Below are 19494 nucleotides of genomic sequence, written 5' to 3'. Positions count from 1 at the left end.
CTCTGAAAGACAGGCCCAGCAATACTATTACATGGCCAGTCCATTCCTCTGTGATTCAAAATTCAGTGTCTGAATTAGTATACAAAAGAGGCTGTAGATCTACAGCCTCTGTCACTCCAGCTCTTTGCCCACCCATCACCACAGCCTCCTGCTTTCTGGACTTTTCTTTCAGAGAGCTACATACGTGTATAAATAATTTGGGTGTGAAATCCTGCTGACAGACTCCCTTTAATAATACGTTGACAAGGTGAAGCTATGAAGAGCAGTAAAGTGCACTAGGCTTCAGTCATGGATGTGTCTCACAGTGCATTTTTTCTTTTATTTGTGGGACACACTTTCTATACTGCAATAGAAGCCTTAGAATTTCGTAGGTTTTCAAAATGTAGTAAAAAATGGACTTTGGAAAAATGCATTTCTTATTATTTTCTTATTGTTTTCGAACGTAATTTGTTCAGTATGCTATATGTGCCCCAATGTTAAATATCCTAAATTTTCTAATATTTATTTATTTATTTTATTCACTAATATAGCGCCATTATTTCACTGTGCTTTACAGATGTGATCATCAGTATATGTGTATATTGTGTAATGGAGTGGTCCCCAACCTTTCTAACCTTGAGGGCCCCCATTCAGTTCTTACAGAGGGTCACGAGTCACATCCAGCTCCCGCTCCCTTCCTTCCTTTTAGTGACACCCAGAGCCCCCATTATGTATAATGACAGCCAATGCTTTTCTACAGAAATCACACTGAGCCTTATACCAAGATCCAGGGGTTCCTACAATACCCACATTCAGTATTCTCCCATCAAGCACTCCGACCACACTCTCACATCCAGCTTCAAGCACCTCCTTTGATAGTTAATATCATCTATATAGTTTTAGGCTATGTCCACACGCTGCATTCTGGTTTGACAAATGTAAACACTGCGCTTGACAAACAAAACGCATGCGTTTTGACCGCATTTTCACTGCGTTTCCATTGCGTTTTAGCCGCGTTTTGGACATTGCGTTTTGAGATTGAGAAGTCAATGAGTGGAAAATGTTCACAAAACGCAATGAAGAAGTGACGTGTTGCTTTTTTTTTTCAGGCAACGATTCTGACAAATATTTGTCAAACAAAACACTGCCCAAAAAAATGGAACATGCGCATAGAATTTCTGACTTCTCTTAGACTTTGCTTGGGAAGCAAAATGCATATATTTTGTCATTGACACGGTGCAGTTTAAAACGTGACCGAAAAGCAATGTGTGGGCAGATCCTTATAGCCTCAGTCCCCTGATGAAGGCAAACATGGTGAAACATGTTGGAGAGGCTAATAGCTAAATGTTTTAATAAACTGGATTAGGGACTGACTACCAAAGAGTCAATAATAAAAGATTCAGGTCCACGGCCTGACAGCTCATGTATACTGTATATGGAATGATTGATTATTAATCATCCCTCCGCTATTCTTTTAATTGGTTAGTCATTTAATTAATGGTAAGAGTAAATGTTAAGTTGTAGGTTTTGAGCTAGGGTACCTCTAGTTGCCTTTGGCAAAATGTAATTAACCCTGTGCTAATCTGGTAGCAGTAGTTTAGTTTTGCCGATGTTGATTGGGCGCAGGCCTTGTGCGATGTAACAACAATCGAGCGAGAGCGAATGCCGACGCCGCTGGAAGGGCGCTGGCACCGGAGAGGAGTATAACCGTCATTTCACCATGCAAACATGCTGATTGAGAAGGGTTGTACGACTAGTGGACAACCCTTTTAAGTTAGGGCTGCAAGGGCACATAATCATTTTTGTTCTAGCTTTACATATACTGGAAAAAAATGGCTACATGTGACATCAGGGTACATTTACAATGTTATTTTGTATATATTGATGACTATCATTACTGTTGTCAGTGACTGTGCCCAGGGATGTCCATTATGTATTTTTTATTTTGTGCCACAGTGCATTATTGGAGTTTCTCCGGACTTCAAGATATAATTAATTCTCCAAGAAGCAATTGCTTCTAACGTAATGTTGCTCTCTACTAGGCATTTTCTGGCACAGAAATGTTATTGCAAATGTAAAATATCCCTGGGTGAGGTGGTGCTAGAAATACAGAGCTGTCATATCGTGGAAGCTTTTTACTGCCACAAACTGTTATTTTATAGAACACTTTGCCGTTTGGGGCATCCAACAACTGGCACATTTCCTGCTCCTATTTCTCAAGGCTAGACGTGCCGTATCAGGAATTACAGCTGTGCTCCTTCCCCCTCTGAAAAGAACATTGAGTGTTTTTACAGATTACAGCCTCTATATATCTGCTGTATATTATCTGCACAGTACGGGTCTGATGCACAGAGCCATTATCGTATCCTCTCGGAATAGAAAGGGAATATGGGTTTCTGCAAATACCAGATTCTTTCTCAAAAAAAATTAGCCATTTTAGGCTGGAGTATCAGCATATTGGATCTTCATTTTCACTCCTGGACTGAGATCTTCTTTCAAATGTCATTTTATTTTGTCAGGATGATAGAAGGGTTAAAAGTTATGCAGCAATTTCTCATTTTTTCAAGAAATTTATAAAATTTGTTTATTTAGGGACTTATTCAGATTTAAAAGGACTTTAAGGGTCCTATATATAGGAAACACCCCATTTTAAAAATGGCACCACTCAAATACTTCAAAACATGAATTAATGCAAAATTGAATGAAGAAAAAAGTAATTAATGTTGCTTTAGCCCTAATTTTTTCCCTTTTACACAGATAGAATAAAAAATGTACTCCACAATTGGTTACCCAGTTTCTTCTAAGCGCGCTGAAACTCCACATGTGGTCAGAAACCTCTGTTTGGACACACGGCAGGGCTCGGAAAGGAAGGAGCAATATTTGCATTTGGAACACAAATTGGCTGAAATAGATTTTGGGCAACATGTCGCATTTACAGGGCCCATAAGGTTTCTAAACAGCAGAAACCCCCCACAAGTGACCCCATTTGGAAACTGGACCAATCAGGGAATTCATCTAAGGGTGTGATGAGCATTTTGAACACATAGGTGTTTCACAGAACTTTTTAAAATGTTTAAGTGAAAATGAATATTACTTTTTTTTCCGCTCAAATATTGTATTAGCCCCAAATTTGTAATTTTCACATTGTATAATGGATAGGAGAAAAGGGAGCCCATAACTTGTCAGGCAACGTCTACTGAACGCGATGATACCCCATATCTGGTTAAAAAAATGCTATTTAGCTACATGGCAGGGGTCGGAAAGGAAAGAGCGCTATTTAATTTTTGGACTGTAAATTTGTCTGGAGTAGATCGTGAATGCCATAACACATTTGCAGAGTCCCTGACATGAAAAGGCAGCAGAAACCCCCCACAAGTGACCCCATTAACTAGACAAGAAGTTTATATAGAGGTTTACTGAGCATTTTTAACCTTCAGATGATTTACAAAACTTTATAACATTTAGATGTGAAATAAAAAAATTATTTTTTTTCACTAAAATAATATTTTACCACCAAAGTTATAATTTACAGAAGGGGTAATAGGAGAAAGTGGACCCCATAATTTGTTACGCAATTTCTCCCGAAAACAGCGATATCCAATACATGATCAAAAACTAATGTTTGGGCATATGGCAAAACCCAGAAAGCGAAGAGTGCTCTTTAATTTTTGGAATGCAAATTTGGAAACTGTGTTGTATTTACAGACCCCAAGAGGTGCCAAAAAAGCAGAAAACCCCAAAAAGTGACTTCACTGTACAAATTGCACCTCCGTGAATTCATCTGCGGCTGCAGTGTCTATTTTGTAACATCCATGTCATGCCTTTTTTTGTGGAGAATTGTAAATATGCCATCCTAGTGCCCATACTTGTATTTCTGGCGACACACACCTTATAAATTCTTTATAGGACTCTCCCCGCTAAAATAATGCCACACAAATTGTCGGTTATGGCGGAGATATTAGTGATATTCCTAAGTGGTCGCCATGACCAAACTTTCTAATATATTCTTTTTTTTATTTTTTAAGTGAAGTCACATATTGTAATACTTACGGTATTTATCCTACCTACATTTCCACCAGTTTAACCTGTCGTACATTTCCCCCATATTTATGTACTTTCCTTTCGGCATATGGGTGGCAGAATTTTATCAATTTTGTCCTTTTCCTAGATAGAGTATTGAGATATGTTCGACTACAGGGCCACTATATCTGCCCAATCTTATTTTTCATTATCTTATGGATATTTGGTACTGTTGGAATCACTGCCTCAGCTTCTCCATCTCCTTTTTTTGTCATTAACATATTAATCCATGGGTTATATTATTGGTCATAATTCATGCCAATTTTTATTTAAAAAAAAAAAAAAAAAAAGCTTCTTTTAAAAGTGAAAATAAGACCAACCCTGAAAATAAACCCTTGCATGATATTTGGTGTATGCTTTAACTGTAAGCCCTACTCCAAAAATAAGCCCTACTTACAGTCAGGACTGGAGTTTTTTTTTTTGGGGGGGGGGGGGACTGGTAAACTGCTTATGGCCCACACTCTCAGGAGTCCCCAATAATCCCATTCCGAGGTTAAAATTGGTTAAGGACCTTTGGTGACATCATAGCCATGTCACCAAAGGTCCTTTACCTACATGGGTCTAGAAGAGTAGACAGGCTGGTATGTACCGTATGTCCAGTGTGTAATGATATCATCAAATATGAATATATAAACCGGTTTTTATATGCTATCATTTATTGGACAAAGAGTCATTGACCTCACATAGTTTTTGCTTTCTATTCCATTTAAGGCACATATGGCATGGTACTACACTAAACTTTGTACATCAGGTTTTAAAACATTTTACTCTTTCATATAAACTGGCAACCTATGTGATATGTGTGTCCATATATATTTCGCATACTGGTTGAACTTAAATCTCCAATTCCTTGGGTATTTTCTGGATTTTCCCTTGATACACCTCCTCTCAATATATTTTATTGTGATTTCATGTTGGAATTGTCTTTTGTAAAAGGCTTTTGTATTTTTAATATAAGAATATCCTACTCCAATTTGTGGTCACACACAGGTTTATTTAGTGTAAGAGTTTATTCCCAGACTATTCTTGTCCATAATTATACAGGGGGACCATGCAGCCATTTTTACAAAATGCTCCCAGACAGATTACATTGTTTATGTCTAGTTACTATTGTTATATTTAAGTATATGTTGATTTTTTTATTCAAGAATAAATGTGAATTGTTGTTCATGGGAAAAAAAAATAAGCTATCCCCTGAAACTAAGCCCTAGGCCATTTTTCGGAGCAAAAAATAATACAAGACCCTGTCTTATTTTTAGAGAAACGCGTTAGTCCACTGAAATTTGCAGTATATGCTTATCTGAAAATCCTCCCATTTGTTAGTGATTGTTCTTCAATGCCCTCAATCTACAACAACTCATACACATACAAGTTGGCCATACCCGGCAGAATCTTATATCTATGATGGCCTCTCGACACTCCTTGACTAGCAGAACTTGCACTATGCAATATAACAATCCTTGTTTCTGTGTAGGACAAGCCACTGTTAGGTGTCTGGCAGCAACTTTAATCACCCTCCCCCATCCATTAAAATAAATATACACGCCTGGCTGGTCCTGCATACATGTTTATGGTGGAGTCGGGAAATCTAGTTGTGAGACGACAGCTCTCTCATCCAGTAATGGTAACAACTAGCTTTTTTATTTTCTTTGTTCTACAAGTATTCATGTTTATTAGCAATAAATGCTAAGCCTATGTTTATTTTATCTTTATTGTAGGCTTTTCTTATGCTAAAGAAAGTTTTTTTTTTTTTTGGCCGATAAAAACAGTATATGATGGAAAAATGTGGGAGGAATACAACCCAAACTATTTAATAGGACCTTTTTCTTACCATGTTCCCCTAAATCAGGGCATTCGGCTTTATAGTGCCTATAGCTAACATGCTGTGATGGTGTAAAATCTGGCACGGTGGCTCAGTGGTTAACACTGCAGTCTTGCAGCGCTGAGGTCCTAGCTTCAATTCCCACCAAGGACCCCTTCTGCAAGGAGTTTGTATGTTCTCCCCGTGTTTACGTGGGTTTCCTCTGGGTTCTCCGGTTTCCTCCCACACTCCAAAAACATACAGATAAGGACCTTAGATTGTGAGCCCCAATGGGGACAGTGTTGCCAATGTATGTAAAGTGCTATGTAATTAATAGTGCTATGTAAATTAATAAATATTATATTATTAGGAAGCTTGTTATATGGAAAAGTCTTTACCCGTGTGACCACCCATTGCGGTCATGCAGCTGCCTATGACAGATTGCTTACTGCCTGTCTGTCTGAATACCTGTATAGTGTTTCTGTCCAGTAACCCTACATACATGCTACATGAAGGGAACCTGTCTTATACTGGCCAAACCTTGAGCAACATAAATCACAAACCAGCTCCTTTATGTTTCACCCTGAAATATTGTGGTGTTTCGGAGAAAATAGTTTAAATCGGGTGGCAGCCGGAGATCACGTTGCATGGATTCATTCAGTCATGTGGGTATCTACCTGCTGCCATCTCCCCCCCCCCTGACTGTACATGGTTCAAAGCCCCCGCCGCTCCACATATCCACTCTGTTTTCTTTCAAATGCCACATACATATATGCAATAACAGAGTCAGTCTTTGCTGCCCGTGATTCTGGTGACATCAATTGTGTGGAAGTTTTCTTATCCTCTGATTGAGGTCTGCTTCAGAGTTGTGATGCCCCCAAATGGTTTCTTAATTGATGTAAAAACTTTCCCACTCCTTATCACTATATTACTGTCACAGTTGTCTCTCTCCTTCCCATACTGATAGTTCTGCTTCACATAATGTCTTATTACTGCACTATTCTATGTACTGTTGTGTATAAATATGTGACTCTTCAGATTTTGGGTTATACTATGCCTGATGAAGAGACTTGAGCAGTGTCGAAAGCGGCTATTTATTAAAGGTATCAACCACTGAGGACTCTCAAATTTGTATTTTCATCTATCTACTGGCTAATACGGTACAAAGATATACAATATTGTGCGTGTTATTCATAGACGTTGAATACTTGTGGTTCTGGCATCCCATGTTGGGAAGCTGTACCCTTACATTAAATTAGTGCTTATTTACTTGCATACAGTTAGGTCCAGAAATATTTGGACAGTGACTCAAGTTTTGTTATTTTAACTGTTTACAAAAACATGTTCAGAAATACAATTATATATATAATATGGGCTGAAAGTGCACACTCCCAGCTGCAATATGAGAGTTTTCACATCCAAATCGGAGAAAGGGTTTAGGAATCATAGCTCTGTAATGCATAGCCTCCTCCTTTTTCAAGGGACCAAAAGTAATTGGACAAGGGACTCTAAGGGCTGCAATTAACTCTGAAGGTGTCTCCCTCATTAACCTGTAATCAATGAAGTAGTTAAAAGGTCTGGGGTTGATTACAGGTGTGTGGTTTTGCATTTGGAAGCTGTTGCTGTGACCAGACAACATGCGGTCTAAGGAACTCTCAATTGAGCTGAAGCAGAACATCCTGAGGCTAAGTTCACACTTCAGTTATTTTGCATCAGTCACAATCCGTAGCCTTGAGGAATTACGGAATCCTGCAAAATATTTTGCAGGAATCCTGTATTTCCCCATAGACTTCTATTAGTGACGGATTGCGACTGATGACCCTGCGTTGCATCCGCTGCGTCGCGGTCCGTCGTTTTTGACTGACCGCCAAGCGGGGAGCAACGCAGAATGTAACGTTTTTCGGGCCGTCAAAATTAACGCGCCGCGCAGGAATCCGTCGCCATCCGCCACACTTGCAATGTATGTCTATGGTGCTGGATTCCGTCGTAATCCGTCTTACGACGGAATCCAGCGCTGGATTCCGCCATGCTCTACTGAGCATGCCCAGCATGTTTGGCACGCCCACTGGGCTGTCCCAAACACAAACGGATCATGACTGAACCGTCAAAAAACGGATGCACAGCGGATGTAACGGACGCAACTGATCAGTTTTTTCACAGGATTCCTGTGAAAGGAATCCTGTGAAAAACACATCAGTTGCATCAGTTGACATCTAAAAAACAACTGATCCGTTGCTGACGGACCTGACGGATTGAAAACAACTGAAGTGTGAACTTAGCCTGAGGCTGAAAAAAAAGAAAAAATCCATCAGAGAGATAGCAGACATGCTTGGAGTAGCAAAATCAACAGTCGGGTACATTCTGAGAAAAAAGGAATTGACTGAGCTTGGGAACTCAAAAAGGCCTGGGCGTCCACGGATGACAACAGTGGTGGATGATCGCCGCATACTTTCTTTGGTGAAGAAGAACCCGTTCACAACATCAACTGAAGTCCAGAACACTCTCAGTGAAGTAGGTGTATCTGTCTCTAAGTCAACAGTGAAGAGAAGACTCCATGAAAGTAAATACAAAGGGTTCACATCTAGATGCAAACCATTCATCAATTCCAAAAATAGACAGGCCAGAGTTAAATTTGCTGAAAAACACCTCATGAAGCCAGCTCAGTTCTGGAAAAGTATTCTATGGACAGATGAGACAAAGATCAACCTGTACCAGAATGATGGGAAGAAAAAAGTTTGGAGAAGAAAGGGAACGGCACATGATCCAAGGCACACCACATCCTCAGTAAAACATGATGGAGGCAACGTGATGGCATGGGCATGCATGGCTTTCAATGGCACTGGGTCACTTGTGTTTATTGATGACATAACAGCAGACAAGAGTAGCCGGATGAATTCTGAAGTGTACCAGGATCTACTTTCAGCCCAGATTCAGCCAAATGCCGCAAAGTTGATCGGACGGCGCTTCATAGTACAGATGGACAATGACCCCAAGCATACAGCCAAAGCTACCCAGGAGTTCATGAGTGCAAAAAAGTGGAACATTCTGCAATGGCCAAGTCAATCACCAGATCTTAACCCAATTGAGCATGCATTTCACTTGCTCAAATCCAGACTTAAGACGGAAAGACCCACAAACAAGCAAGACCTGAAGGCTGCGGCTGTAAAGGCCTGGCAAAGCATTAAGAAGGAGGAAACCCAGCGTTTGGTGATGTCCATGGGTTCCAGACTTAAGGCAGTGATTGCCTCCAAAGGATTCGCAACAGAATATTGAAAATAAAAATATTTTGTTTGGGTTTGGTTTATTTGTCCAATTACTTTTGACCTCCTAAAATGTGGAGTGCTTGTAAAGAAATGTGTACAATTCCTACAATTTCTATCAGATATTTTTGTTCAAACCTTCAAATTAAACGTTACAATCTGCACTTGAATTCTGTTGTAGAGGTTTCATTTCAAATCCAATGTGGTGGCATGCAGAGTCCAACTCGCGAAAATTGTGTCACTGTCCAAATATTTCTGGACCTAACTGTATACCTGTGTTTCTTACTGCCTGGACCCAAAGGAATCATGTAGCAACTGAATGGTAAAACCTTTGCTTGGCATTTTATTTTGTAGTGTAAAAGTCTCCATAATATGTATTGATTCTAGTAGATAGGAGTGTTTAGTCTTCGCGGCACATAGAGAAGCATTCATGTATTATTAATAGTTATCATTTCTGCATGCCGCTCACACACATCAATAATCCATGTGGCTTTTTCCTTCTTTTTCAGGTTGTGTTTGTTGCTATTCTGCTACATAGTCACTTGGAATGCAGGGAGCCACTTTTGATCCCGATCCTCTCCTTGTACATAGGAGCACTTGTGCGCTGTACCACCTTGTGTTTGGGATACTATAAAAACATACATGATAAAATTCCAGAGAGCAGTGGACCAGAGCTGGGGGTAAGTATGTGATCATATCAATAGTCCCCAGAGTATATGAGGAGTAACTGAACTGTCTGGGATCATTTCAGACCCCAAACACTCCTGTACATGTTAGAGGTCAGTCAGCTGAACTCATTTTGGTGGTACCAGTCATGTATCGAGTATCATTGAGGGTCTCCAAAAGATACATTTTAACGTTTCATCCTTTTGGCCTCTCGGTAGATAAGTATAAGTAGCCATACTGAACACATGAATACTTTTCCCCATACTGAACACATGAATACTCAGCTAAGAGTGTGCAAGTGTATGATAGGGATGGCGAGACAGAGCTGTCAGACAAAATAGTGTTCTGCCAAAATCTAGGGTGCATGGGCGCCTTGCTACCAAAACTTTATCTTGTAGAATGAAATGCAAAAGGACGTCTTCAGCAGCACAGATTTCCAATGTAACTATTCATTAGCAGATAGAACAGCTAATGAGTATATTTGCTTCTCCTGAATAATACAGTATGGCTGGCATTGTATAGCGGTATTTCTGTCAGCTGGTTATACAGCAATGCTCCATGCTGTAGTAGTGAGGAGTTGCTGCTGGCAATGATTAATACACTTGGCTACTGGTTATGAGCCCTGGATTGCAATGTTTGTATTGATTCCTGCTGCACTTTAATGGGAAACTGTCATCTGAGTCATTCTCAAGCGTGAGGATAAAGCCGACTAGGGATTATGCATCTTGAAGGACTAATCCAAGACGTTTCAGAGTAAAGCATAAATGGCTCTAATAATGCCACCAGTGTCTGATTTGTGCTGCCCGTCGGTCAGGCAGCGTGAATCTCCTGACTTGTCCCCTGTCACTTGCTCAAAAAATTGACTTTAATAATCTGTAAAAATCCTTGCTTTCCCCTGGTTCTGAAGCTTTTTTACTATTTTGCACTGCGTCGCTCCAATGAAGAAATATTTTCTTTCACCCCTCCCTCCCAGATCCTGATAATCTCAGCTCAGCAGCTAAGTGATAGGGGGAATGAACGTGCAAGCCCCCAGAGAATACTCTGAAGAAATGACCTGTACTGCAAGCAGAAACTTCACATATTGTGCTCCAAAAGCAACAAATGTGAATACTAGAGTGATGCAGCACAAAATGGTAAAAAATGGCATAGCCAGAGAAACTCAGGGATTTTTATCAGGCATTTAATATTTTTTTTTGGTGGGGGGGGTCGGCATGTGACAAGTCCTGCTTATTGAGAAGCTTCACACAGAATCACTGTTTTTGGCTACGATTCATCTTGATATAAATTTACTGAGACCTGAGATTTTCCTCAAGCTGTTTTGTACAATCAGGCCTCATTCACACATCATTATTTTTGCATCATTGTTTGTATGAAAAATCCAGGAGTGGAGCTTACAGAGAAAAACTATAAGGATACGCTCACACGAGCGCATGAATCGGACGAGTACAATGCGAGAAAATCTCGCATTGCACTCGGCCCCATGTTAGACAGTGCTGCAGATCAGATCAGCGATTTTTTTTTTTCTCAGCCCTAAAGGGACTGAGGAAAAAATCGCAGCATGCTGCAATTTCTTGCGAGAGCCGTATCACTCGCACCCATTCAAGTATGGGTGCGAGAGAAACATCGGACTGCACTCGGATGACATCCAAGTGCAGTGTGATATATGCACAGGCTGACAATGGAGAAGATGGGGGGATTAACCCCTCCCTCTCCTTTGCAGCTGTGACCCGATTGCAATATCCGGACACAGTTGCATGACACTCGGCTCACGCTCGCAGCAGAGCATGAGTCGGGGGTCATTAGCATATCACATCCATTGCTCTCGCATCGGATGCCATACGCTAATGTGTCTGCAGTCTAATTGAAAGACTGACGCCTGTTGTTCTGTGTTTTGGAAACACTTCTGGTTTTCATACAAATACTGATCAGAAATACTGATGTGTGAATGAGGCCTATAATTGGTGGCCAAGAAGCCAACTGATAAATTACTTATTAATTGGATAATAGCATTGCAGTCCATTACAAGCTCAATGGGTTACTATCTGTACTCCTTTTCATGATTATTACCATTTACGCCTTGTTAGTAGGTCAGTTTTTAAACATTTAGAGGGTTTTACCACAGAAGAGACATTTCTGCAGCAACACTGCTCAAGAGACATACTCAAGACGTGGCTAGGAGGAAGATCATGTTTTTTCTAAGCATCATATCAATTAAAGCCATTTGAACAATTTTTGCACGCTTCATACAATCCTGCTGTCGTGTTTCATGGCCGTATTTAATGACATCAGAACATTGCCCCAGCTCCTGCACATGTATGTGTGTTTTTGTGTTTGCCATTTTCTGCTTATGAACTGGTTTGAAGGCTTTACCTTTGGAATAGCAGGATCAGCTCAGAGGTGCGAGAACAGTCCATGTACTGTTGTACTCCTCGGCTGCCGGTGCATTGTTCTAATACAATGTGTTTCTCTTTTTCCCTGCAGGGAGATGCCACAATAAGAAAGATGCTGAGTTTTTGGTGGCCGTTAGCACTAATATTGGCTACTCAGCGGATCAGCAGGCCCATTGTTAACCTCTTTGTTTCACGTGATCTTGGTGGTAGTGCTGCAGCAACAGAGGTGAGTCAGGCTGGAAATCCTTAGATAGATAGAATTGGGATTTTACGTCATTTTGATTCATTAGAACACTGTATATAGAGAAAATCTAAAAAAATACAAGTATATTTTGTTGTGCAGAACATCTAGAGAAATTGAAGCCCCAAATACTACTTTAAGATTTAGGGTACGTCCTCTTGGGTAAGACATCCTATGGATTTTTCACAGCAGAACTTTAGTAGGGATACAATCTGCATCAAATTTTGACGATTTGCAGATTACTGATATAAATTCACTCTTGGAAATGGTGAAATGCACAACATAAATTGACACACTGCGGATTTTCCGGATACCCTGATAATAAGATTGATATGACTCTGATATGTGAAGGTTTCAAGATTTCCAAAGAAAACCAGTTTGCTACAACAAGCATTTTACACTTATAGGATGCCAATAATTGCAACTGGGAGAATGAGTCAGATTTCTTTACGATCCCCTTAAGCAGAATATATTACCATCAGATGCCAACATCTGTGTCTTGTGCCGATAAGCTTGTCCTATATCTCATGATGAAATATTCAGCATTCACTTAGTTCTAGTATGCGAATATGTAGTGTGATGAGTATTGAATCACCATCAATCTTCTTCTTTTACAGGCGGTGGCAATACTCACTGCTACGTACCCTGTTGGACATATGCCATATGGCTGGCTAACAGAGATCCGGGCTGTCTATCCTGCCTTTGACAAGGTAACATCAGATCACCTCCATTTCAGCCAGTGTCTCTTCCGGATCTCATAGCTTTGAGACCCTTCTGTTCGCAAGTGCATATGTTTTATGTGTCATATATTATTATGCCAACTTCTAACTAAATACAAAGGAATGTTTCGAAGATGAAGAATAGTTTATCTTAGGCTCCCTTCACACGTCCGTGAAAATCACACACGTGTTTCACGGACGTGTCAAAGGTGCGTTTTCCCCTCCGTGTGCCGTGTTTATGGCACTACGTGTGTTCTCCGTGTCTTATCCGTGATATAACACACGGAGAACAAGAACTTTCAACTCACCTGTCCCTGGCGTCACTGTGCGTGGTGCTGATCTTTGGTCTCTGGTCCTGCCGACTCCCCCGTTGCTGCTGCTTCCGCCGCAGTGAAGTGAATATTAAATGAGCCGCGGTCGGCAGCAAGTGACAGCACGGCAGAGACAGGAGGGCAGGAGAAGGTGAGTAAAGATTTGTTATTTTTTTCTCTGACTCGTGTGTTTCTCCGGCGCGTGTCACACGGGACCGCATCCACACTACATCTGTGAGGTACGTGTGCGGGCCGCGTGACACCCGTGCTGCCGGAGAAAAACGGACATGCATTTGTGTGGAGCACACGGGCTCACGTCTGCTCCACACGGAAGCACGGGCCAATGGCTGCACACGTGTGTGCACATAAACCCATTGATTTTAATGGGTTTACGTGTGCCCGTGTCTCCGGTACATGCGGGCACGGAACTAACACGTACCAGAGACACGTGCGTGTGAAGGGGGCCTTAGGCTTATTGTGTGATATCATCTTTTCATTTCTGCGCTTGTCCAAAGCTAGCAGAGAACAATGTATTGTGAGACTCAGCTATTAGTACCAGAAAAAAAAAATTCCAAAACTTAAGCTGGAAAAATACCCCTCCAAAAACCCAATGAGTGAACATAGCTTACAGTGATTATTACTACTTTTGCTATTTTATGCTATTAGAAGCCCTTTGAAAAAATAAATGGAAAACTCCTTTAACTTTAAAGGTATAGAATATAGAGGTCCAAAGAGGGTAAATGTCTGGAACAATAATAAAAATAATGATGGCTGAATAAAATGTTTTTTTCCTCTACTTTTAGAGTAATCCAAGCAATAAAATGGTTAGCAATGGTAATACGGTATCTAAAACCCACATCAAGAACTTCACATTTGTCTGCATGGCTCTTTCACTAACGGTAAGGACATTTGTTCATTCTACTGCCTTAAAGAAAGCAGGAGGGTTGGGGAGCAGAAAAGAAAAGTCAGCTTTCTCTGCCCAGAAACCGCGCCATTATTTGCTTTATTTGGTATTGTAATTTCCTTTGCAATTGCTGACCAATGATGTCCCAGATGTGTTCTATGTGAAGTGCAGAGGCGCTGCAGACCATGGTGCATGTTTAGGCCATGCAGGCTGGTCAAAGTAGCATAAGCAACATCCTGGAATTGTCATGTAGGGAAATATCTGTACCACTGGTTAAACAACCAAATCAATGTAACCCCGAGCTATTAGTGTATCTGGAATAATGATTATAGGGGTCCAGCTACTGTACATTATGTCACTGCACACCATAATTCCAGGAGTAGGACTCATTTGAGGTTCCCTTGTGAAGGTCTCTTCATGGCATTGTCCACGTAGTCTCCAGACCAATCTTGGGCTATCATTACTTCCAAGAAAAAAGTGTGACTCACTGTTGAAGATGACAGACCTGCAATGCCGTCTTGCTCTGCATCATAGTCTTTGAGAGTGGTGGCATGAGGTCAATGGTGCACCTGCAGTTGGACGTCTAGCGCAATATCATGCAAACACCTTCTGATGGGTTATGTAGACACTGTTTGATGCCTTAGGTTTAATAGAGAGAAAAGAAGTGCCAAAAAATTTGAGGGATCACCATATACATAATTTTTTATTTTTTATGTTCCCTGATATACAATACATTTTTGATTAATTATGTATATGGTGATCCCCCAATTTTTGGGCACTTCTTTTCTCTCTATTAAACATAAGCTTTCAGTGCCAGGGGTGATCCCAGGTTTTGGTGCCCTCCTATTTCTTGAGTAAACAATAGTTTGATGGCTTAAGCCTGCTTTATACGCTGCAATATATCTTACAATGTGTTGGCGGGGTCACGTCGTAAGTGACGCACATCCGGCATTGTAAGGTACATTGCAGTGTGTGACAGGTACGCGCGATTGCGATAGAACGTTAAAACGTTCATCGCATACACATCGTACCTTTCTCTAGAATTGCACATCAGATTGTTCAACGTTCCCGGGGTAGCGCACATCGCAGTGTGTGACACCCCGGGAACATTGAACAGATCTTACCTGCCTCCCGCAGCTCCAGCCGGCAATGTGGAAGGAAAGAGGTGGGCGGGATGTTTATGTCCTGCTCATCTCCGCCTCTCCGCTTCTATTGGCCGGCTGCCACGTGACGTCGCTGTCCCACTCCAGGAAGTGGACGTTCGCCGCCCACATCGAGGTCGTATGGACGGGTAAGTACGTGTAATGGGGGTTAATCGTCTGTGCAGCACGTTCAATTTGTTGCTGCACATACGATGGGGGCGTTGCAAATCGCATACGATATCGTATGCGAAATTGCAACGTGTAAAGCTGGCTTTAGGCTTTCTATGCGACTTGAAATTTAATTTGCAGTCGAGAATGGATCAATCATGGAACAGTGGTGCTGTCATTTCTCCACTGTGTCCCATAAGCTGTTTTTTCAACACGATAATGCTAGACTGCATTCTAATTCCATGACTTTTTTCTTTCTTGTGTTGCAATTTCTATGTTAAGGCATGTAGATACAGTTAGGTCCAGAAATATTTGGACAGTGACACAAGTTTTGTTATTTTAGCTGTTTACAAAAACATGTTCAGAAATACAATTATATATATAATATGGGCTGAAAGTGCACACTCCCAGCTGCAATATGAGAGTTTTCACATCCAAATCGGAGAAAGGGTTTAGGAATCATAGCTCTGTAATGCATAGCCTCCTCTTTTTCAAGGGACCAAAAGTAATTGGACAAGGGACTCTAAGGGCTGCAATTAACTCTGAAGGCATCTCCCTCGTTAACCTGTAATCAATGAAGTAGTTAAAAGGTCTGGGGTTGATTACAGGTGTGTGGTTTTGCATTTGGAAGCTGTTGCTGTGACCAGACAACATGCGGTCTAAGGAACTCTCAATTGAGGTGAAGCAGAACATCCTGAGGCTGAAAAAAAATAAAAAATCCATCAGAGAGATAGCAGACATGCTTGGAGTAGCAAAATCAACAGTCGGGTACATTCTGAGAAAAAAGGAATTGACTGGTGAGCTTAGGAACTCAAAAAGGCCTGGGCGTCCACGGATGACAACAGTGGTGGATAATCGCCGCATACTTTCTTTGGTGAAGAAGAACCCGTTCACAACATCAACTGAAGTTCAGAACACTCTCAGTGAAGTAGGTGTATCTGTCTCTAAGTCAACAGTAAAGAGAAGACTCCATGAAAGTAAATACAAAGGGTTCACATCTAGATGCAAACCATTCATCAATTCCAAAAATAGACAGGCCAGAGTTAAATTTGCTGAAAAACACCTCATGAAGCCAGCTCAGTTCTGGAAAAGTATTCTATGGACAGATGAGACAAAGATCAACCTGTACCAGAATGATGGGAAGAAAAAAGTTTGGAGAAGAAAGGGAACGGCACATGATCCAAGGCACACCACATCCTCTGTAAAACATGGTGGAGGCAACGTGATGGCATGGGCATGCATGGCTTTCAATGGCACTGGGTCACTTGTGTTTATTGATGACATAACAGCAGACAAGAGTAGCCGGATGAATTCTGAAGTGTACTGGGATATACTTTCAGCCCAGATTCAGCCAAATGCCGCAAAGTTGATCGGACGGCGCTTCATAGTACAGATGGACAATGACCCCAAGCATACAGCCAAAGCTACCCAGGAGTTCATGAGTGCAAAAAAGTGGAACATTCTGCAATGGCCAAGTCAATCACCAGATATTAACCCAATTGAGCATGCATTTCACTTGCTCAAATCCAGACTTAAGACGGAAAGACCCACAAACAAGCAAGAACTGAAGGCTGCGGCTGTAAAGGCCTGGCAAAGCATTAAGAAGGAGGAAACCCAGCGTTTGGTGATGTCCATGGGTTTCAGACTTAAGGCAGTGATTGCCTCCAAAGGATTCGCAACAAAATATTGAAAATAAAAATATTTTGTTTGGGTTTGGTTTATTTGTCCAATTACTTTTGACCTCCTAAAATGTGGAGTGTTTGTAAAGAAATGTGTACAATTCCTACAATTTCTATCAGATATTTTTGTTCAAACCTTCAAATTAAACGTTACAATCTGCACTTGAATTCTGTTGTAGAGGTTTCATTTCAAATCCAATGTGGTGGCATGCAGAGCCCAACTCGCGAAAATTGTGTCACTGTCCAAATATTTCTGGACCTAACTGTATATATGTGTGTGTATATATGTGTATTAACTAGTGATGAGCAAGCACTACCATGTTCGGATAGTCAGTATTCGTAACGAGCAGTTGGATACTCAGATGGGAGCGACTCGTGTACTGAGAAAAATGGAAGTCAATGGGGAACTCAAGCATTTTCCCGGGAAATCATTCAGAAAATTGCTTGAGCTCTGACATGTGTTTATGATATGTGGGTATGTACATATGTGTATAACCTCTACAGCAGACTTGACTGTAGAGCAGAAACAAAGCAAGAGGTTTAGGCCTAAAACACACGGCATGAAAATCGGAGTGAGTGGAATGCGATAAACCATCGCATTCCACTCGGACCAATATTTGCCTATGTGTCAGCTCCCATGAGCAATTATTTTCTCGGCCCTAATTGGACTGAGAAAACAGTCGCAGCATGCTGCGACTGTAATGCGATCCTGATTTCTCTTGCACCCATTCAAGTCTATAGGGCAAGAGAAAAATCGCACTGCACTTGCAGTACACCGGTGTACCGCGAGTGCAGGGCGAGAATGACAATAGCCGGCTACGGAGGAGAGAGGGAGATAAATCCCTCCCCTCCGTAGCGCCGGCCCGCCTCCCGCAGCTGAGGTCCGATCGCTTGATCGGACCTCAGTTGCAGTGACACTCGCATGACACTCGGCTCCCGCTGTACTGCCAGCGTGAGTCAAGTGTCATGCGAGGATCGCAGTAGATCCCCGTGTAGCCCCGGCCTTAATGTTCTCATCTGAAAAGGGTTGCCTGGTACTGCCCTCTACCATATCTAAGGCTATGTGCGCACTAGAAAAGTGATTTTTCTCAGGAAAATTTCTTGAATAACTTCTGGGAGTTGAAGATTACCGCATCTGCGGTAAAACACCACACCAAAACCGCGGAAAAAACGCATGCGGTTTTGGTGCGTTTTTGCCGCGGTTTTTCCACAGGTTGGTCCCTGCGTTTTTTTATGCTGTAACTGCCATAATATATAAATAAAGCATGTTGAAAAATAAAAAAAAAAATAAAAAGATAGATAAATGGATAGATAGATTGATTGATAAATGGATGGATAGATAGATTAATGGATAGATAGATTAATGGATAGATAGATTAATGGATAGATAGATTAATGGATAGATAGATAATAGATAATTGATAGATAGATAAATGGATAGATAGATAGAAGGATAGATAGATACATAGATAGAAGGATAGATAGATGGATAGATAATCAATAGATTGATCTGTCCTCTATCAATCAATAGATAGAGTCCCTATAAGGACACTGCAGTTCTCACGGTTGGTACTGTGTTCACGTTACCGACCGGGAGAAATGACCTGTGGTTACCTCTGCAGACTCGTTACGAGGCTGCATTGAGTATGTGTCAGTCGCGGTTGGATACGTCGTGGGACCTTCGTGGATTATGACGGTGTGTGCTTATTCACTTTACTTACGGGTTAATCATGAAAGCTGTCTTATAGACGCTGCCATGATTAAGCCTGGACTTAAATGGCAGCGATCCGCTGCCATTTAACTCCTAATTACCTGGATTGCCACCGCATCACGTTAATCTGGAAGAGCCGGGGACACTCCGGGACTGCCGCATAATAGATGCAACAGTCCCGGGGCAGCTGCGGGCTGATATTCTGGACTGCGGGGGGGGGGAATTAACCCTGGCCCTTGCTCTTCCCAGCCTGTGAATACCGGGCCGCCGCTGTGTGTTTTCCTCGGCTGGACGGTAAAAATACGGCGGAGCCCACGTTTTTGTTTTATATATATATGTACGTTTCATCTCTATGTGTATTCTATATGTCTGTGTGGGAATGTGATGTGTGTGTGTGTGTTTACTCTCTGCTCCGCTTCCTTTTCCTGTCATAATGACATCAC

The 19494-nt window shown here is 41.4% G+C and overlaps 1 protein-coding gene across 1 annotated transcript in view; it reads left to right on the top strand.

The window, feature by feature from the left end:
* The window catches only part of ANKH (ANKH inorganic pyrophosphate transport regulator), a 195957-nt gene that overhangs the window by 140157 nt on the left and 36306 nt on the right, over positions 1 to 19494 (top strand). Inside the window, exons 5-8 of the mRNA XM_075314873.1 lie at positions 9630 to 9800; positions 12268 to 12402; positions 13035 to 13127; positions 14251 to 14346. Of these exons, the coding sequence (XP_075170988.1) occupies positions 9630 to 9800; positions 12268 to 12402; positions 13035 to 13127; positions 14251 to 14346 (495 nt within the window). The remainder of the gene's footprint in view (positions 1 to 9629; positions 9801 to 12267; positions 12403 to 13034; positions 13128 to 14250; positions 14347 to 19494) is intronic.

Source organism: Anomaloglossus baeobatrachus, chromosome 6, assembly GCF_048569485.1.
Source record: "Anomaloglossus baeobatrachus isolate aAnoBae1 chromosome 6, aAnoBae1.hap1, whole genome shotgun sequence".
Lineage (NCBI taxonomy): Eukaryota > Metazoa > Chordata > Amphibia > Anura > Aromobatidae > Anomaloglossus > Anomaloglossus baeobatrachus.
Note: the sequence above shows the minus strand (reverse complement) of the source record. Positions and strands in the feature narration are given on the sequence as shown.